The sequence below is a fragment of the Drosophila guanche genome, unplaced genomic scaffold (genome assembly GCF_900245975.1).
Source record: "Drosophila guanche unplaced genomic scaffold, DGUA_6, whole genome shotgun sequence".
Taxonomy (NCBI): Eukaryota; Metazoa; Arthropoda; class Insecta; order Diptera; family Drosophilidae; genus Drosophila; species Drosophila guanche.
Window position 1 is genome coordinate 18,608,113 of NW_022995743.1, and position 22,315 is coordinate 18,630,427.

General features: G+C 39.4%; 1 protein-coding gene across 9 annotated transcripts in view; it reads left to right on the plus strand.

Moving 5' to 3' along the window:
* The window catches only part of LOC117591927 (guanine nucleotide exchange factor DBS), a 55,867-nt gene that overhangs the window by 1,179 nt on the left and 32,373 nt on the right, over window positions 1-22,315 (plus strand). For 6 of the 9 annotated variants that reach the window (XM_034285329.1, XM_034285320.1, XM_034285322.1 and 3 more), the window contains exons 2-10: window positions 1,204-1,732; window positions 2,771-2,861; window positions 2,933-3,163; window positions 3,235-3,384; window positions 3,438-3,550; window positions 7,833-8,055; window positions 8,122-8,430; window positions 8,496-8,705; window positions 19,837-20,007. In XM_034285329.1, coding sequence (XP_034141220.1) covers window positions 1,204-1,732; window positions 2,771-2,861; window positions 2,933-3,163; window positions 3,235-3,384; window positions 3,438-3,550; window positions 7,833-8,055; window positions 8,122-8,430; window positions 8,496-8,705; window positions 19,837-20,007 — 2,027 coding nt within the window. Of the gene's footprint in view, window positions 1-272; window positions 384-1,008; window positions 1,079-1,203; window positions 1,733-2,770; window positions 2,862-2,932; window positions 3,164-3,234; window positions 3,385-3,437; window positions 3,551-7,832; window positions 8,056-8,121; window positions 8,431-8,495; window positions 8,706-19,836; window positions 20,008-22,315 lie in introns of those variants that run through there. The other 3 variants (XM_034285327.1, XM_034285324.1, XM_034285321.1) reach the window with 3 other exon arrangements.

Consider the following 22,315-nt stretch of genomic DNA (forward strand, 5'->3'; position numbering starts at 1 on the left):
AGAATCGAATGATTCGATTTTGATAGCTTACTACCTTCTAAGACAGCATTTAAGTTTCGACATAAGTTTCGATTAAAAGTCAAGCAAAAAATTGTATCAATCCGATTATAGGGTGTATTATAAGTACCCCACAAATATGATCATAAGTACCCCTATTGTAAATAAATAGAAATACTAACATTGTACAATACAATTTTTAATATGCCGCACGCTAGAAATCTCCTAAAGCATTTTTACGCACAACATTATGCATAAACACTATAAATAAATTGACAACATATATAATTAATAATTCACAAATACATATATTTAAGTTTTATTGGTGTGACTGCAAATAAAAAAAGGTAGCCGATTAGTCTCTGTCGGGAGGTTAAACCCCATTTGTAAGTTTCTTGTAAATAACTTAATTGCCGGTGTTTATACCAATAGTTTGCATGTATAATGTATATACATATCTAAATATGCATATGATCGTTTAACAGTCACTCACAGTAGCTTGGTTGCATCAGTGAATGTACATATTATTTACACTGGGTTTTTTTATTGGGAAAAACATTCAAACGTTGTACTTCTAATCGGTATTATGAGTAGGGCTTATTCTATTTCAAGTCCCCTTTAAGAATGTGTATTTATTAATTATATTTAACCACTATGTATGAGTTAGGTTTACATATTATTCCCAATTCTAATAATCGTTTTTGTCTACATACATATGTACTTATGTACATAAGTATTTATGTACATATGTAAGTACTTACATATAACTGTTGTGCGTTCTATTATGTTGTTGTACGTTCTATTATGTGTAGAGCATGTTTATTCAAAATTCGAAAAATTTAATGAAAAGAAAAATATCCTTCCGTGCGTTGTAAACATTTTTATTTACATATATCTGTTGTACGTTCTACTATGTTGTTGTATGTTCTACTTTGTTTATAAAAAAGTCAAACAAATTTGGTAAAAATCAAAATCTCTGCAAGGGAGAGTTCAAGGACACCATTTTATAGAGAATTCCAAACATCTATGCCCGGCCTGAGTCTAAAAGCTGAACTAAGGATTCCTACATTATTATCTAAAGGTCCATTTTTATATTTTCCGCTATATACACTTTTAAACGACGTTATTTACTAAATTAGAATTAATTTATAGTTTCACAATTTATTACATTTACTAATTATTCTCTGTTTTGTCAATGAAACACAGATAATGAGGTCGGGAGCCCGCCGACGGAATCACAGGAAAAGGTGGTTGGCAATTCTCAGCGGCAGCAGCAAATGTTCAGCCAGCACATGATCGACTCGCAAATTTCTATCAGCAGTGGCGCATCCATACAAACGGCTTTATTTCAGTCTCTTCACAATTCCCCGGCACATCAAGCCACAGAACCCATGCACCTTACGACGTCAACGTTTAGTAGCATATCCGCTACATCTGTCAACACACAAGGTGTTGTCTACGCAACAGACGCTTTGAGCTCCCAGCGTCCATCAGAACTAATAAATTCCCTCGTGGAACACATAAATTCAGCCCAATTGGCAGCTGCAATGAGCGGTGAAGGTGTTTTGAACATTGCTGATGTGGCAGATCTCTTACACCCGCAACATGCTATCATTACTGGTGGACGTTCACAGGATGGTTGTCCGCTAATAATCTTTCCAGATAACAATAACTTTAATTTGTTAGAAGAAGCAGATTACCAAAAGCTAATTTTGTATCTTAGTTCAGTACCGTCGTAAGTACCCATTATTGCTTAAGCCGGGTATGCAGCACCGCGGAAAAAAAACTCCTGCCAAACCTCACACATATACAAAAAACGAGAAGGGACGTGTGAGAAGCTTATTACGCGTCACAACTTTTATACCCGGCTACATCTGCACCTTAGCGGTGTTTTGTCAAATTTTAAATATTTTCTTCATCTGTCATCTACATCTACAACACTTAGCTCGCCGCCCTTCACTAGACCCACACACTGCAGACTCGCGGCAGAGGCAGCACCGCACACAAAAAAACGAATATAAGCTGCGGGACGGGGTGGGTTAAAAGTCGGCAGAGGCAGAGGCAGGGGGACGGCAGAGGCAGGGGCCGAGTGAAGCAGAATCAGAGTGTGAATGAGAGAATGTGAAAAGCACAACAAAAGTTGCGGGACAGGGTGGGCTTAGCCACTGCAAATTAATTTCTTCATTCTGGCTACAATATAGTCATTCCCTACGGAATGGCGTTTTTAGTTTTCTTTTATCTTCAAAACTGTAGGTTTGGGAGGTTTTCGCCCTTTTGGGGGGGGGGGGGGGGCGGAAGGGGGCGGGGCTCTTTTTTGAAATACACTTATAACAGTGTGAGCACACAGAAGTCTGGATGCAAAATTTGGTGGCTCTAGCTCTTATGGCCTCTGAGATCCAGGCGCTCAACAAGACGGACGGACGGACGGACAGACAGACATGGCTATATCGACTCAGCTATTGATGCTGATCAAGAATATATATACTTTATGGGGTCGCAAACGTTTCATTCTGGGTGTTACATACATTCACTTTGTGCACAAATACAATATACCCTATTTACTCTTCGAGTACCGGTTATAAAAATGCTCCATGAATTTTTCGTGTGTCGAATGTATAGTATTATTCAAAATTACAGAATTGTACTGAAATTAATAAAAGATTTCCCTAATATTTGCGTATGTTTGGCAATAATGGGATTTTTTTGGGGTGCTGGAGACAGGCCTTTACGCTGGGCTGTTATTTAGTCGTTGAAGTTACATGATATATTTTAGATTACAAGACGCTGACCTTGGCTTTCATTTAATTGTGGATCGACGAAAGGACAGATGGACTTCGGTGAAGACTGTTTTGCAAAGAATTTCGGTAATTATGTGGCACCGACTGCTTAAAGCCAGCTCAACATTTACTCAAAAATTTAATATATGCATTTCCAGGTTTATTTTCCGGGTATTATTCATGTAGTATATGTGCTTCGACCTTCGGGGCTGTTTCAAAAAGCTATATCAGAAGTAAGCACGAAATTTTCCAAAGATGAATATAGATTTCGACTCGTTGTTTGCTCGGCTCTTACTGATCTGCATGAGTTTGTTGATGTTAGCCAATTAACACCCGATATGGGTGGGGATTTGATCTACTCACATCACGAATGGATACAGCAAAGAATTGTATGTATTTCCATGATACACATATACACATGTGTGTACTTGTTTTATTTTGAGTACAACATACTTTACAGTCGCTTGAAAAGTTTTCGTGCCTTACACACCAAGTTTCTGCTGAACTGGATATATTTATTCAAGCTATTCACGATACTGAGTTTCCAAATTCTGTAGAGGCAACCAAAAATCTATTAGAAGCTCAAGGGACAGACTATACCCGTTTAAAGGTCAGTTTCAGTCCATTCTAATATTTATGTTTCTAACTTGTGTATTTACGTAGGAAGAAATTCTTTCTGCAGCTAAACACGGAGAATCGCTCTTGGAAAACATTAAATTAATTGATGAATATAAGGAATTCTCTGAGCGCACTGGTAACGTTAGTGCTATTGAAAGGTTTGTAAGCATCTATTCAAAATAATAATAAAAGCAATAGCAAAAATAATTTTACTTAATATTTTGATACATTTTGAGAAACTTATTTGCGGTTTTACAACTAAAACTCAATGTTTATACAACTAATTTCAAGTAAATTCGGTTTTAAAGCTCTGCACTGGTTTTGTATTCTCATAATTTAAAAAAACTAAGACATTCGATTGAGGGGCATGATTTCGTTTAAAAGTCAGACTAAATTTTGTTGGGCATTTGAGATTTCAAAAGATGTCAACAATTATTTAAAAAATGTTTCAAATACATTCATAAAATAGTGTTGACCATTTTTAGCCCTATCAAATTTAATAATATTTAGTGACATAGTACCATCTTTTTGGGTTTTCTGTATTTAATAAAAATATTTATTTGCCATTATTTATGATTTTAGATAATAATTTTTCCTGTAATCAATTATTGCAATTAATATGTACTTCTCAATTCCCTTTGCATGAATGCTTGTGCACATGCTTGTGCTTATTTTAGTAGATCATGTACATATGTACAGTGGCGAGCATTTGTGGATACTTCCTTACCACTTTTAAGTTTAAACGCCTGTTATTCTTTTGTTAATAGCTTCTTTACTTATTTGGTAATGAAACAAAACTATAATTTAAACAAAAAAAGATCGGCTTCATTCAAAGTTTTTATTTTTTGTCAAAGAAGTCAATGTATCCACTTTTGCACGTTTCCAATTTTTTAAAATTATACATTTTTCAAACTCTCAGAATATGCTTAGGTATATTCTCGCCTAAATTTGTAATGTCCTCGCCAGATATTATGTCCCACTTGGTTTGTATACGCACCTTAAGATCATGCATTCCCTTTGGTGCGGATTCATACTTTTCCATTCGTTTTTAAAGAAAACCGCAGCGATTTTTAATGGGATTTAGATATATTCGTTGAGTAGACTACTACATTAAGTGAAAACTGTCATTATTGTGACAATTTATCACGATTTTAGCCAATTTTTTCGGGTTCCCGTTCTGCTGGCAAGTGATATCCAGTATGGGACAATTAACACAATTAAAAGCTTCAAAGTTTAAAATTTGCCAAAATGGTCTTCAAAAGGCTAATCTTATATTCTTTGTTCATCAGTCCATCGATTATAGCCAATGGGTTACCATTTCCACCAAGTGAAGCAGCCCCACACGACCAGCCTGCTCCTGCATGTTTCGTCGTTCCCTTGACCTGATGCTTTTTCAGTCTTTTATGTGGGTGGTGCCAGTAGTATTCCTTATTATCAGACTGAATGTAGTTTATTTTAGTCTCAGTTGATCAACATGCCTTCCTTGGTACATTTAAGACGTTTCGCAAAATTTGTTGGTGAGGGCACGATTTTTCTGCTTAGCTGCCGCAATCAGACCGAACCGGGCAAAGTACTTTCCTTGCTTATGGGCTGACGGGATTGTTGCCCCAATGGCTATAATCGATGGACTGATGAACAAAGACGAACAAAAATGAATGGAAAAGTATGAATCCGCACCAAAGGGAATGCATGATCTTAAGGTGCGTATACAAACCAAGTGGGACATAATATCTGGCGAAGACATTACAAATTTAGGCGAGAATATACCTAAGCATATTCTGAGTGTGATAAATTCTAAGGGCCTTTGCACAAAACATTTTGAAAAATTTATAAATTTAAAAAATTGAAAACGTGCAAAAGTGGATAGAGACATTGACTTCTTTGACAAAAAATTAAAGCTTTTAATGAAGCCGATATTTTTTTATTTAAATTATTGTTTTGTTTCATTGCCAAATAAGCAAAGAAGCTATTAAAAAAAGAGTTAGAAGAACTGAATAATTTTTACAGATTTTACTGGCGCTTAAACTGAAAAGTGCCAACCAAGTATCCACAAATGCTCGCCACTGTACGTATATCGAACATTTTAGGATAAAAAGAGAAGGGACGTGTGAGACGCTTCTAACGCGTCACAACTTGTATACCCGGTAATCAGTACTACATCTGGATCTTAGGGGTTTTTTGTCAAATTTTAAATTTTTTCTTCATCTGTCATCTACATCTTCAACACTTCTCACGTCAACACGCTCCGTTAGCCCGCCATCCTCCCCTCCACACACTGTGGAGTCACGCCAGAGGCAGAGGCCGCACACTGCAGAAGCAGAGTGTGAATGAGAGAACGAGGTGGGTTTAGGCACTGAACATTAATTTCTTCATTCTGGCCATAATACTTTCCAATTTGGTGATCTGATATATATGGTCATTCCCTAAGGAATGGTGTTTTTAGCTGTAGCTTTGGCAGGTTTTCACCCTTTTGCGGGGGCAGGTCTCATTTTGGAAATACACTTGTAACAGTGTGAGCATACAGTAGTCTGGATGCAAAATGGTGGCTCTAGCTTTTATAGTCTCTGAGATCCAGGCGCTCAACAAGACGGACGGACGGACAGACAGACATGGCTCAATTTTTATGGGAATAGTTGACCAATTTTAACTCAGCCGTCTACATTTTAATCGGTAATACCTTCCACGACGCCGATTAAATGCTTATATAGGGCCTGCACTACAAACAATTCCTGTCAGGAATTTGCTATTTTTCCGTTTTTGTGGAACTTTTCGTAAGAAGGCATATAAAACGTGCATAGTCACTCTCATAAATTAGCTGCTATTTGTAACAGGGCAACCATGGCACATAAAATTAGTATGGTCACTCTGATGATTTAGCTGTGTTTTGTAACAGTGTCAATTGTTGTGCGGGCAGACAATTGCTTTATCGGCTCGGCTATTGATACTGATCAAGAATATAAATCCTTTGTGAGGTCGGAAACGCTTCTTTCTGTGTTTTACATACATCAAATTATGTGCACAACTACAATATACCCTATTAACTCTTCAAGTACCGGGTATAAAAAGAGGACACAGAATGTACGTGTTTTTTTTCAAATTTTCCTGACTTTTAAAGTATAGTTAAAATAGTAAAAAATGTTTAAAAATACCTCACAACAATTTTCTCTTCTGCATTTGGAAGCTTAATAGTTCCCAGAAAGAAAACTAAATTCACAAAGTGCTTGAGATTAGTTTTTAGCTGCATCATATAACTACTCAGATTGGCAATTTTCTTAACACTCAGTAAAAGATACATAAAGTATCCGCTACATCTTAAAATAGTATAACCAAACGCGTAGGACCGTTTGTGAGAAGACAGTCAGTATATCTGCGACGATTTAATAACAAAAAAGACGAGAAGGGACGTGTGAGACGCTTCTTACGTGTCTCAACTGTTATACCCGGCACTCAGTACACTCATCTGTACATTAGCGATTTTATGTCAAATTTGAAATATTTTCTTCATCTGTCATCTACATCTACAATGCTTCTCACACCAACACGCTCCTTTAGCTCTCCCCCCTTCCCTAGACCCACCCACTGCAGACTCGCGGCAGAGGCAGAGGCAGTGGCCGCACACAGCGCGAAGCAGAGTGTGAATGAGAGAATGTGCAATAAACAAATATAAGCTGCGGGACGGGGTGGGTTTAGGCACTGCAAATACATTTCTTCATTGTGGCTCTAATAATTATCCAAACGGATCATTACCCAATCGGACCCAATTTGGTTATCTGATAGATACTTATGGTCATACCCTACGGAATTCTTTTAGTTTTCTTTTATATTCAAAATTGTAAGTTTAGGCGGTTTTCGCGCTTTTGCGGGGACGGAAGGGGGCGTGGCTCATTTTTGAAATACACTTGTAACAGTGTGAGCATACAGAAGTCTGGATGGTGGCTCTAGCTTTTATGGTCTCTGAGATCCAGGCGCTCAACCAGACGGACGGACTGATCAATATATATATACTTTATGGGGTCGGAAACGTTTCCTTCTGTGCGTTACATACATCCGTTACTCCCCACAAATACAATATACCCTATTTACTCTTCGAGTACCGGGTATAAAAACGTATTGTAGTTATTCGAGTCAAGAAAACTTTTAGGACAGAAAGACGTTCCACAGAATTTTCTTTTTTAAATATGTTCAGTTTTACAAATAAGAATTTACAAGAATTTTAAATTGGCACCCTTTTATCCATTCAACACCAACACAATTAGGTGCATTTCAAAAATTGTTTTAAAGCTCATTTAAGTGTCGCCCATCTTGCTTATCAAAGTTGTTGTCGCCTTTTGTCTTTCCCAACGTGCTCACGTGTGCATATATATGTCACATTACAAAATAATATTTCAAAATTAAATGAACTCAATGCACTATTCGACGTTTCAACAACCCGACGTGCAGATCCAGTGCAGGGCAGCCGATGCACCGTCAGCAAATTATTTATCATCAACAATATACTTTTAAAAAACCCAAACATTATGATGATTGTCGCGATTACCGTAGACTTCTTGTACAGCTGGAGGAGACGGAGCGGCGCTTCGATGAGTTCTGGCGGACGCACCGAAATCGCCTTGAACAGTGTCTGCGTCTGCGGATGTTCGAGCAGGGGTTTCGCGATCTACAGGTATGGCGCAGTACCATGATGCAATCGCTACAACAACTTTCTGAGTATTCTCAACCCGTACTATAGAACCTTTTCAATGGCCATGTTAAGACGATAGATGAAATGACTGAAATTGGCGAGAGCGTTGAACGGGTTGCTATGTTGATACAAGAAACCGAGGATTTTCAAACAATGATTAGGACTGACGTTGAGCGTACCGAAGAAGTTTTACATGCCGGACAGCAGCTGATAGGCTCACGCGGAGTTTACCCCTGGGAGGTCGTTCAGCCCAAATGCGATGAACTCCAGCGAGTTTGCCATGTAGTTAACATGCGCCTAACGAAAAGGTTGGATGTCCTTGCCAAAAATAGCGAACTAATGGAGAGAGTTGAAAAGGTCAGCATTATTAAATTTATCCAGTCAATCTTTTACTAATAACGTTTTATTCTTTTTTTATGAAGGCAAATCAGTGGTGCGCCAATGGTGTAGAGCTTTTGGCCTCCCAACGCATCGAAAAGTGCTCAGTATCAGCAGAGCTGGCCGAGCAGAGTCTGCACGAAATACAAGCTTTCATCGCTTCTGCATCAAACTTTAAATTATCTAGTCCAAGTGAATTTAAAAAAATTTTCCTTGATAGCACTACTCCTGAGACCAAAGCTCTTGTATCGCAGGTAAGAGGAAGTATGAAGTATTTTAACTTTATTAAAAGTCAGCAAGACTGCATTCAAAAATATTTCGACGCACAGTGTGACCTCAGCCGAAATAAGGTGGCTAAAGTCTAAGAAGTTGGTGGGCTTTTTGGATACAATAAATGTTCTCATCCTATAGACAAATTTCTAGACCATTCAATATTTTAACTTTTATGTTTAAACTCAGGCTTGTTTTGTGAAGTGATTTATGACACAAAGTAGAAAATTATTTCTGTGTGCCAAAATTGATTCAACATTAAATGTACATGCTGTTTTTAAGGTAAAATTAAATGTAACGTAGGCAACGTTTGATTCTGAATTTAGTGTCATTTATTAATTCTATTCATTATTACCAATAATCAATATAAAACGAGAAGGGACGTGTGAGATGCTTCTTACGCGTCACAACTTGTATACCCGGCACTCAGGGCTACATCTAAATGTAGAAGACATCGCCAACCACTAGATATCGTTCACATTACAGAACACAAAGTAAAAAGCCTACTAAATAAAATGCATCAAAAATATTGGATCAGTTAATCGTATTTTCCAATTTATGAGATATTTAAAACAGCAAATGTTCTTCCTCTTTCTCTATCGTATTCACATATCACATGTATGTTCTATAGCAACAAGCTTCTGTCAGTAGCTTAATGCTACAAAGTCACCTACATCTACAACACTTCTCACACCAACACGCTCGCCGCCCATCCCTAGACCCACATACTGCTGACTTGCGGTAGAGGCAGAGGCAGCGCCCTCACACAAAAAAAAAAAAACAAATATAAGCTGCGGGACGGGGTGGGTTAAAAGTCGGAAGAGTCATCGCCAGGGCAGAAGCAGAGTGTGAATGAGAGAATGTAAAAAGAGCAACAAAAGCTGCGGGACAGGGTGGGTTTAGCCACTGAAAATTAATTTCTCCATTGTGGCTATAATAATGATCCGATCGGATCCCAATTTAGTGATCTGATAGATGGCCATTTCCTACGGAATGGCGTTTTTAGTTTTCTTGTATCTTCAAAACTGTAAATTTGGGAGGTTTTCACCCGTTTGCGGGGGCGGAAGGGGGCGTGGCTTATTTTTGAAATACACTGGTTTCAGTGTGAGCATACAGCAGTCCGGAGCCAAAATTTGGTGGCTCTAGCTCTTATAGTCTCTAAGAACGAGCCGACAAACAAGACGGACAGACAGACATGGCTATATCGACTCAGCTATTGATGCTGATCAAGAATATATATACTTTATGGGGTCGAAAACGTTTCCTTCTGTGTGTTACATACAACCGTTATTCGCACAAATACAATATACCCTATTTACTCTTTGAGTACCGGGTATAAATATTTAAAATTATTAAGTGTTTTTTGTCTGGACGTTGATATGCAATGACTGCACCATCAAGTGGCCCATGCGACAACAAGCCAAAGCCTGTTACGCGAGGAACCCAGCAGAACGCAGCCCTTCTCCTTCTGCCAACCGACCGAGGGGCGCTGCCGCATGACGCGCGGAGCGATTATCCGAACCGGTCGCGAGCATGCAGGAAAGATAGATAATATTCGATTAAAATTAGAACTAAACACAACTAAACTAGAGCAAGTATAGCTAAGCAAGCAAAACTATCAAAGTCAGAAACAAGACAAAGCTAAAATGAAACTAACTAAGGCTAGTATAAGGGATTTAAGAAGAGGAAGGGAGTTGGTCGAGGATATAATTTGATAGAGGGAATTATAATCCGAGCATAAGACCCTAAAGGGTTCGTGCAAGGATGGCAGTCTCACAGTTGCATCCCAGTTGAGGCCCCGTAGGGCAAATAATAAAAAAATTTTCTGTACTGATTCAATACGGTCCTGATGTATGTTGTACTGAGGGCACCGTACACATGAGCCGTATTCTAAAATCGGACGAACAAGCGAGATATAGAGAGTCTTCGTTATATAGGGGTCATCAAATTCCTTTGATCACCTCTTTATTTGGCTTTATTTAACATGGTAGAAATGTGTTCAGAAAACTTTAACTTGGGGTCTAGTTTGACTCCATCATCAACCAATGTCATTCTCTCAAGTGAACTACCGCAGAGGGTGTAAGGAGCCAGGAAGGGGCTGGAGCGATAAAAAATCCGTGCTGAGCTGGAGATATAAGTGATTTGCAGAGATGCTGCAAGTGCGGAGTTAAAAGTTTCTCGAACATTTTAGGAATAGCGGATAACTTAGATACCTCTATAGTTTTTAGCGTCAGACTTGCTACCGGCACAGTACCTGAGTACACAGCCGGGAACTCCGTCAGGGCCCGGTGAAAATACCGGCTTAACTAATTGAAGTTCATGAAGTAACGAGCCTTCATTAAACAAAGGGCAGAAAATGTCATTCGACCTTGGTAAACTATATGGATACATATGACCTGGGTAGCTTTGCTGGGAATAAGTTGTTTGAAAAAATGTTGCAAAAAGATCGGCGATTGCCTGATCATTGTTCGCCGACATATTCAAAAATGAAAGCGAGGATGGATGTGCGGACGTTCTACGCTTACTACTTACAAAGCTGTAAAACTGTTTAGGGTCCTATGAAAAACGTATCCTGCATCGAAGGAGGTAGTTCCTATAGCATTGAGCATTAAGAACAGTACAATTTGACCGAGCTATTAAGTAATTAGAAAGAGAAGAGTTAGAACCAACTTCTTGAGATTTTTTAAATAGTCTTGATATTATGTTCTTTAGACTGGATAACTTTTTGTTGAACCAAGGAGGTTTCGCAGATCTATTCGGACATGAGAGTGAGACACACGTGTCAAGTACATTGTAAAGAATGTTTGTACCTTCAATGACGTCAGTGCGCGAGTACAGAGCGGACCAATCAAAATTTCTAATTAAGTTATTGAGTTTCGTAAACTCGGCTTTACGAAAGCAGCGGACGCGTTAAGATAGCCTACCCGCACGATCCGATACAGTAGGTCCAATATCTATCGACACTTCGAAAGTAGGATGATAGCAGTCTTCAGGTATAGTGAGCGGGAGTGCTCGTGTTAACAACGCTACTGTCGGATCCGAGATAAAGCACAGATCAAGCAATCGACCCAAGGAGTTTTTTACATGGTTGACTTGAGACAGGGACAGGTCTAATAAGCCATCAATAAACTCATGTCGTGACATGGGCACAAGGTTAATAGACTCGTTAACCGAAGACCAAACAGTACCTGGCAGGTTGAAATCCCCAAGAACTATTAAATGGTCTTTATCAGAAGGAAGAGGAGAAACAGTTTTTAAGGCGGACAAGTGCTGCTCGTATATTAATACATCCTAAGTCGGTGGAATATACGAGCAAGTGACATAAATAGACTGGCCGGGAAGAATCAGTCTAACACAGAGGAATTCCAGGTCTTGTGAGACCTGGACTATGAAAAGTTCCGACGTAAATTAAGAGTTTACTGCAATCAGAACCCCTCCTTCACATCGAGACGAACGATCATTCCTATAAATTGTGTACCGATCTGTCAAAACTTCGGAACTAAGAATTTCCGGCTTTAACCAGGTTTCGGTAAACACAATAACATGGAATGAAAATGTGAAACTATCCATAAAAAGAGTGCTCAGCTTACTACGTAAGCCGCGAGCATTTTGATAGGCTACACAGAGTGATGTTAGTTTTTTGACTTGAAGGAATTGCAGTAGGAAGAGGTGGATGGAGCAAAGGAGGAATGAGCAGAGGAGGAAGGACCACTGACCTCACTACTAGGAAGAGTTATGGGGGGCCTATTTTTCTTCTTCGCCTTAAACTCTTTCACAACCAGGTGCTCTGGCCAAAATTTGGAAGAGCGAATGGTCACGAAATGAGTTGGAGACACGCTAATCTTGAAAGAGGATATCTCCCTGGCATAAGAGAAATTAAACTTCTCCACCTTTAAGCCAACGGCTTTTATTTTGCTTTGTATAAAAGCAGTTACATCATTAGATGTGAGGTCAGGGGCAAGCCGAGAGACAAAAACTTGCCGCTTTGGTGGGACTCCCACCAGACTTTTTGGCACCACAGATCTGATACTTGTGACGGCAATATCCGGTGGTCCGGGACGTTTATTAACTGGTGGGATCGAAATAGATGGGATGGGCTTTGGAACGGACTCGACAGACACGGACGCTACAGTACTAACTGGCTGCATGTTCTCCAAGATGATCGATTCGGTAGCCGGAACTTGATCACCAGCAGTTGTCGTTGCCCTTGGAGTGGCGAACGAAAGTAGCTGCTGCACTATCGGAGGGGATCAGCAGCAGCAGTTGATCAGCAGCGAGCGGTCGAGGGACAGGCACTGGCAGATCACGAGGAGTGCGCCTTTTTTGAGCCTAGGAGACTCACTCAGCAGTCAGCAGGTTAAAACCGCTGAATTGAGACTCCATGGCTAGAAGCCGATCGTACTGCTTTTTAAAGCCCACGGTCAGCTCCTTAAAGCCCTTTCGCTTCTGCCTCATTCTGGACAGACCGACATGGCTCGCAACTGTAATGCAGACCATTACGCTTTGAAATTGCGTCACCCACGGGGGCTGAAAACCGAATACATTTTGCGTGCACTACGTTATCGCAGAGCCAGCAAGGGATGATCGGCTGGTCGTGGGTGATCTGCTTCTTGCAAGCCTTAGCGGAACACACAACCACTTATTCCATTATTTTTATTATTTATATTAAATATATAAATAAACGAGAATGGACGTGTGAGACGCTTCTTACGCGTCACAACTTGTATACCCGGCACTCAGGACTACATCTAGATGTAGAAGACATCGCCAACCACTAGGGATCGTTCACATTACAGAACACGTAGTAAAAGCCTACTAAATAAAATGCATCAAACAAATTGGATTAGTTAATATTTTTCAATTTATGAGATATTTAAAACAGCAATAAAATTGGTACATTCTTGGATTTCTTGTACGCAACTTTGATGGTCCAATGGTCTGCACATTCTGTGCAATAATGACGGATAGGTTTCACAGAAAATTGTTCGAAAGTGGCGCCATCTAGCGTTAAAACCCGAGTCTTGGTTAAAAGACGGAAGAGTCAACGCCAGGGAGAGGGCAGAGGCAGGAGCCGAGTGAAGCAGAAGCAGAGTGTGAATGAGAGAATGTAAAAAGAGCAACAAAAGCTGCGGGACAGGGTGGGTTTAGCCACTGGAAATTAATTTCTCCATTGTGGCTATAATAATGATCCGATCGGATCAATTTAGTGATCTGATAGATATGGCCATTTCCTACGGAATGGCGTTTTTAGTTTTCTTGTATCTTCAAAACTGTAGATTTGGGAAATTTTCGCCCTTTTGCGGGGGCGGAAGGGGGCGTGGCTCATTTTTGAAATACACTGGTTTCAGTGTGAGCATACAGCAGTCCGGAGCCAAAATTTGGTGGCTCTAGCTTTTATAGTCTCTGAGAACTAGCCGACAAACAAGACGGACAGACGGACAGACAGACATGGCTCTATCGACTCAGCTATTGATGCTGATCAAGAATATATATACTTTATGGGGTCGAAAACGCTTCCTTCTGTGCGTTACATACAACCGTTATTCGCACAAATACAATATACCCTATTTACTCTTTGAGTACCGGGTATAAAAATAAATAAAAATTATTTTCTCAAAACAAATAGCAATGGGACCGGTTGTTTATCAAAAATAGAAAGGAAAATACGGAGCGCAAAACAAAAACACGTCTGTCACTACAAAAGAGAACGAACTATTTTTGATACAAAACATAGAAAGGAAAATACGGAGCGCAAAACAAAAACACGTCTGTCACTACAAATAAGAACGAACTAACGAACTTCAAATTGAAGCAATGCTATGCAAACATGCAATATTCTCCACAATCAATTTATTCTTATACCATTTATTTGTGCAGACTACATTTTTAAAGGTCTTCCTTATAAATATAGTTTAGTTCGTCAAGATATATCTGGAAGCTTTCAGAAGCTAGCGAACTGAAATGGCCAAAGGTCTCAACGAAAGGACTGGTTTAATTTCGACATTCTACCCTAATGCTTAGGGTCAAAGTACAGAAAATTAATATTAAAATCTTATATTACAAAAAAGTCGAATTTTCAAATGAATCATTCTAGGGTTTGCGGTTTGTTCACTGCTTCCGGGGGTTTTGAATTATTGAGTCGCTCATCAAGTGTTGGATATGGTGAACTGTATTTTGAATAATTTATGTACATATAATACATTCCTATAAGAAACGAGAAGGGACGTGGGAGATGCTTCTTACGAGTCCCAACTTTTATACCAGGCACTCAGTACTACATCTGCACCTTAGCGGTGTTTTGTCAAATTTTAAATTTGTTTTCATCTGTCATCTACATCTACAACACTTCTCACACCAACACGCTCCGTTCGCTCGCCGCCCAATGGCAACGGGTGGGTTAAAAGTCGGCAGAGGCAGGGGCCGAGTGAAGCAGAAGCAGAGGGTGAGTGAGAGAATGTGAAAAGAACAGCAAAAGCTGCGGGACAGGGTGGGTTTGGCCACTGCAAATTAATTTCTCCCTTCTGGTTATAATAATGATCCAATCGGATCCCAATTTGGTGATCTGATAGATAGGGCCATTCCCTACGGAATGGTGGCGGCCCTTTTGCGGGGGCGGAAGGTGGCGTGGCTCATTTTTGAAATACACTTGTAACAGTGTGAGCATACAGAAGTCTGGATGCAAAATTTGGTGGCTCTAGCTTTTATGGTCTCTGAGATCCAGGCGCTTAACAAGACGGACGGACAGACAGATATAGCTCAATCGACTCGGCTATTTATGCTGATCAAGAATATAAACACTTTATGGGGTCGGCAACGTTTCCTTCTGGGTGTTACATACATTCACTTTGTGCACAAATACAATATACCCTATTTACTCTTCGAGTACCGGGTATAAAAATGTGTGCGATCATGCTAATAGCTATGATTTTTCGGCTAATGCTTTTATGCGTAATTCGGTTTACATAGATTAAATAATTTCACTGTGTTCTTTGAAGTGTCCACTGAAACTGCATCTGTCCCATTTAAAGAAAGACGCGTTACGAGGCTCGAAAGCTGCTCAACCAGTTTATTCGCCCAAGTAACTGGACAGTCTATGTATGTGCCAGAATTTGTGTATTTTGCGTTCTTAATTTACTCTTGTAGAAGGTAACTTGATTTTTTTTATCAGAGATTGAAACGAACAAAAGCAGAAAACTTATTTGACAAGAATAAGCAATCAAGTCGATATATGCAGCCATGCCCTGCCCGTCTGTTTTTAATCCTTTCTGTTGAAATTTTGATGTTCACATGTACATTTATGCATAAAAACAAAATTTTTTTTATTTTTGGGATCTGCCAATCTGCAACTGAAAATAATAAGCATTTATTTTAATGTAGTTCTTACAAATGTCAAATCGAATGAATCGAACAAATAGATTTAGGTAGTTCGGCTTGTTTCAAGCACACTGCTTAGTCGTCAAACCTGTTTCGTTAAATTGTACTTGAAAGACTTCCATTCTCGTTTTTATACCCGGTACTCAAAGATTAAATAGGGTATACTGTATTTGTGCGGAAAAAATGTAACACACACAGAAGGAAGCGTTTATGGCCCCATAAAGTATATATATTCTTAATCAGTAATAATAGCCGAGTCGATATAGACATGTCTGTCTGTCCGTCCGTCTGTCCTATTGTTTGTCGGCTAGTTCTCGGAGACTATAACAGTTAGAGATACCAAATTTTCCTCCAGACTGCTCCAGTATGGTCACACTGATACCAGTGTATTTCAAAATTTCGCCCACCCCCTTCCGACCACACAAAAGGGCGAAAATCTGCTGCAGCCACCATTTCGAAGATAAGAAAAACTAAAAATGCCATTTCGTAGGGAATGACCATATCTTTCAGATCTCTGAATTAAGATTAGATTGGTTCATTATTATAGCCAGAATGAACAAATTACTTTCCAATGGCTAACCCAATCTCAACCCATTCTCTCATTTCACACTCTGCTTTGTGTAGTGAGCAGGTCTAGGGCACGGGGTGATTTAAAAGAGCGTGTTTGCGTATGAAGTGATGTAGATGTAGATGACATATCTAGGAAAAATTTAAAATGTTAAATGTAAAATTCGAAAAATAAAACAAGGTACAGGTGTACTAACTGAGTACCGGGGATAAAAGTTGTGACGCGTAAGAACCGTCTCACACGTTCCTACTCGTTTGGAACTGGTTTCCTATTACACAAGCCAATTTCATAATACATATGTACTCATGTACCACAGTCTTCTTGTTAGGCAACATCCTGGTGGGGCAGATGTGGCTATCATTCCCAGTCATGAGTCAGGGAAGTCCCGTTGCGCCCGAAGAAAAGTTTGTGTTCTTTTTCCAAGTATGTATAGATCCAAGTATGCATGAAATGGGTCGTACAAACCCGTTCCGAGTTTACCAATTATTACTGACTCATTTTTACACCCGGTACTCGAAGAATAAATAGGGTATATCGTATTTGTGCACTAAAGTGGATGTATTTAAAGCACAGAAGGAAACGTTTCCGACCCCATAAACAACATATATTCTAGATCAGCATCAATAGCGAGGTCTATATCTGTCTGTCTGTCTGTCTGGTCATAGCCGATTTGACCTCTGTGGTGCGGAGGGGTGGGGGTGGGGGGGGGGGATGTCGAAATCTTGCTCTTGTACTCTCTGCGAAACAGGCGTCAAACAAGACGGACAGACAGACATGGTTTTATCGACACGGCTATTGATGCTGATCAAGAATCGATCAATTATATTTTTTATATACTTTACTCCTTCTGTTTTCGACCAAAAATACAAAATTTAACTCTTCCAGTACCGCGTATAAAAATTGATGTTCGGTGTGGATATTTAGATTGAATTAAAATATAAGTAAATGCATTCCCAATGCATCACCAATCGACAACGAGAGTAACAATAATATATAAAAATTATTTCATATTTGGTTCCTAGCTTATTTATTGATGAAAGCTGGTATAAGTGGAGGTGAAGGTCAACGGAAATTTGTTTTCCCCATTGGTTGCTGTGAACAAGCAAAGAGATTTTTGAAAGAAAATGTTTTGTATGAAAATGTTAAGTTACATTGTTTGACTGGACTTTCCGTAAAATTCAAATTGTTGAAAACTGGTCAGCTCAGGGCACTGCCAGCATCGTGTAGCATCGAAGCTTGTGCCTCTGGCAAGTTGAAGATGCGCTCAAGCATTTTCGATAAAGTCCCAACTCAGGTGAAAGAGAAAGTGGACGTGGATATAGCCACGGGCAAGTGGGGTCGCCTTGCCGCAGTTACGTAAAATGTCAAAAGGCATGACACCACAAATTGACTGCAATTTCCATTCAAATGACTCTGTGCAATAACAGAGTCCTAGGAAAATGGAGATGGAAAAAGGGTATATACATAAAAGTATATGTACATAAATATCAACGTATGGATTTGAAAATAAGTTACCTTTAAAAAACCATTAATTTTAAACCTGAACATAAAGATGACACAAACACACAAAAACATCATAAAAATGTTAGGGTGCAGATTAAGGTCCCGTTGTAGGATGGAGCCTTGCACATACCACGGTCAGCTTCTTATATGTTGCATAGCGAAATTTAGTAGCACTTGTATGCGTTTTTAACGCTTTCAAATTTGGACCAAACGTTTGTCCAGACGCTTGTTTAGTGTGAATCCCAGATGCTTGGCCTCATTTGGTTGCTCTAAGTCCAGACTTCTGTATGATCACACTGTTACAAGTGTATTCAAAATTCGCCCCGCCCTTTCCGCCACCATAAAGGGCGAAAATCTGCTATGTGCACAATTTTGAAGATAAGAGAAAACTAAAAATGCCATTCCGTAGGGAATGACAATATCTATCAGATCACAGAATTGGGATCAGATTGGATCATTATTATAGCCAGAATGCAGTGGCCACAATCAGCTTCGTGCAGTGGAAGGAAGACTCTAGGGAAGGGGGGTGATCGTGTTGTCGTGAGATGTGATGTAAACGTTTTCAAAATTAAAAAATTTAAATTCGAAGACAAAAACAATAAGCTACTGTATACTGACTGAGTACCGGGTATAAAAGTTGTTAGGCATACAAAGCGTACAAAATCATTTGTATTCATTCAGTAGTTATTGAATCTGAAATAATCGAAGGTCTTAAATTAGGCAATAACAAAAATGTATAAGAACAGATGTGAGCCAACAATTCAATTTAAAACATTCTATGTTTTAAAGTTCATGTTTTTGGTGTCGGTGGCCCGTTCCTAAGAAATTCTCTCCTTTAATTAGCTTTTAAATAGTCCTTTATTTATCACTTTCATAGACATTTTTATACCCAGTACTCGTAAAGTAAATAAGGTATATTGTATTTGTGCACAAATTATGTAACACACAGAAGGAAACGTTGCCGACCCCATAAAGTATATATTATTCGAGTCGATTGAGCCATGTCCATATGTCCGTCCGTCCGTCCGTCTTGTTGAGCGCCTGGATCTCAGAGACCATAAGAGCTAGAGCCTTGCATCCAGACTTCTGTATGCTCACACTGTTATAAGTGTCCGATTGGATCATTATTATGGCCAAAATGAAAAAATTAATTTGCAGTGGCTAAACCCACCCTGTCCCGCAGCTTTTGTTGTTCTTTTCACATTCTCTCATTCACACTCTGCTTCTGCTTCACTTGGCCTCTGCCGTCCCTCTGCCTCTGCCGCCCCTCTGCCTCTGCCGACTTTTAACCCACCCCGTCCCGCAGCTTATATTTGTTTTCTTTGTGTGCGGGCGCTGCCTGCCTCTGCCGCGAGTTTGCAGTGTGTGGGTCTAGGGAAGGGCGACGAGCTAACGGAGCGTGTTGGTGTGAGAAGTGTTGTAGATGTAGATGACAGATGAAGAACTAATTTAAAATTTGACAAAACACGGCTAAGGTGCAGAAGTAGTACTGAGTGCCGGGTATAAAAGATGTGACGCGTAAGAAGCGTCTCACACGTCCCTTCTCGTTTTTTTTTCATCATTTGTCACATTTAAATAAAAAATCATCGTCACTGCTTTAAATACTTTGAAACTCTAATATTTTGTGTAAATGTGGCATATTTTTGTAAGTTTGAAACGCAATTTTTCAGGTGCTGCAGAGAATTGATGATGTGTCTTTGATGTGCGACAAGCGTATTGCCAGTCTCAAGAAGTTGGCGCTGAAACCCCCGCGACCTGTGCAACAAGTTACGCCGGAGCCGGCTGTTCCTCTTCAACCCCCCGGTGGGGCACCACACCTACTTCGCCGCAAGTACAATAAAGTAAGTTCCAGAATTTAAAGTCCTATTGAAATAGTTTTTACAAGCATAAATACAATGTATGTCTAGCTTACATCTAAATTATTTGCAAAATAATTGATTAAATGAATTCCTTTTGGTAATATTTTCATATTTATCAAACATAATTAATCAGATGGTAAACACCACAAAAGTACCATACATACATACATATGTTACACAGGGTATGCAAATATCTAGATTGAGTTTTTGTTTAAAGTGAAACTTCGCCTTAAGGGATTTTCTTTTTTCTTGCACTGTTGTGGTACATGTTTCAAGTTCATTGTGCGGATTTCACACAGTGATATTTTTATCTACTTACATATACAAAAGATTCGGCCTCGCGGCTATGTGCAATTGTTTCTTTGCACCAATTAGTTTAACAATAACTCAGGGCGAAACAAAGCCAAGTCGCTTGGCTCTGCTTGATAAGAAATCTCTATACAAAATTTCACTTTTGCTCTATTCAGAGATCGACTCGACCCACAGCCCGAGTCTACAAAATGTAAGGTCTGGATGGATACTTGGAACCGCCAGCAGCTATCCGCGGTTGTTTAATGACCCCTTTGCTTTGCGGCACTATGTTTTGTTTGCGCATAAATCATAGTTGAGTTGAAACCGTTGCTTGTATTTAGCATTAAGATCGTCTTAATGACACCAACAACCATTTAAAGGCATTTGCTTTCATAACAGCTTACATAGCTACTAGAAGCCCGAGAGCTGGGAGACACTGGCGGTCATTGGCTTACATTTACATAAGCCAATCCAAATCAAGCCAAGACGCTAACGGGTACATACAATTTTGCACTACAAAACGCGGAAAATGTTGTTCTCAGTTCTAGTTTACACCTTCGGTAGCCTTAGATGCTTTGCCATATACATACATACATATATGTATATGTATGCATGTACACACGTTTTGAACATATGAATATGCACGTACGCTAGCCGCGGCTTGTGGCTGTACATCGAGGGTCAGATATATGCACTTGATAACGGCAGCAACAGTCTAATCTAATTTTATTACATGCTCTAACTTTTGAAACCGTTTGGTTTTTTTCCGTAAAGCGGAATATGTTTTCCTTGTTATTGAAAGACATCTCTGAATACTGCTTGACAAACGACCGTCACTCTCGGCGCCAGCATGCAAACAAATTTACTTTTGAGACTGTCAAGCAAGAAGTGAACAAAGAGGCTACCATACTTGGCTCATTAAGACCTTTTTCTGCACTTCTGGGTGGATGATTAATGCTGAGACCGATTTTTTCCGCTTTTTGTTGTGTTTCTTCGCAAAACTAGGCTAAGGTTGAACTATTGGCGCTACAAGTTCTGACTAATGTACCACGCATATGTTGGCCTTATAATTTTCCGAGCTTTCTACTAGAGACGCTTTAAACATTTTAAAAGTCCGCTTTGAGCAGCGTTCCACTCGTACACAACAATTGCACATGCCCATCAATTTGTACACCTATTAATCAAGCAAACAATCGAAAGTCAGTCATATTATGCGTCTATCATGTGCTTATATTGACTACACTCAGCAAATGCATCAACAAAACATGAAACTACAATGCGTGATTATCGACCACCTTTTCACCAGCTCCAAGATACGGGAATCAAGATTCCCGGAGCATTTGATGAAAGTTAATGCCATTACAGAAAGCAACTGCAACATATATTTTCAGCTTACCCATAATTATAAAATGAATTCGAATTTCTAGGCTTGTCAACGATCCGCTTGTGCTAGCTTTTTAACTTTCACATATTTATGCATAATCTATTGTAATTATTATTATAACATTTTTGGTCTTCTGTACTCGCCGCGCTGTTGACGTTTTTTTTTCATTTTGTTCGAAGTTTTAACATTGTTAAAGCAGTGCACGTAAGGTTGGCAAGTGCAGTAAAAGCAGCAGAGCCTAGAGTACATGTACATACAGTAAGTTGTACTCTCTAATTTAACATTGAGGGGTAAATCGGAGGTCACGCTGCGTGCCTTGTTCGTGACTTCAGAGCACCTCTCTGATACGAGAAAACAAGTATTTCTTGGCTAGGAACTTCATTGGCTTCTTGGCTTCATTCTCTTTGCATTACATACTCTTGTCAATCGTAAAGTAGAATCAATTATTTTGAAAATGGTTCATTATGGACTATCTTTCAGATGCATTCTGTATCCTCTTTCTTGCAGCTGTATTCGCCATTTAATTTTCGTCCAGCCCAAGTTAGCCCTCATGCTTTGATACCATGTCATATTGCATTGCCTTACCTTATCCTTAATTATTTTTTTTTTCTCTCT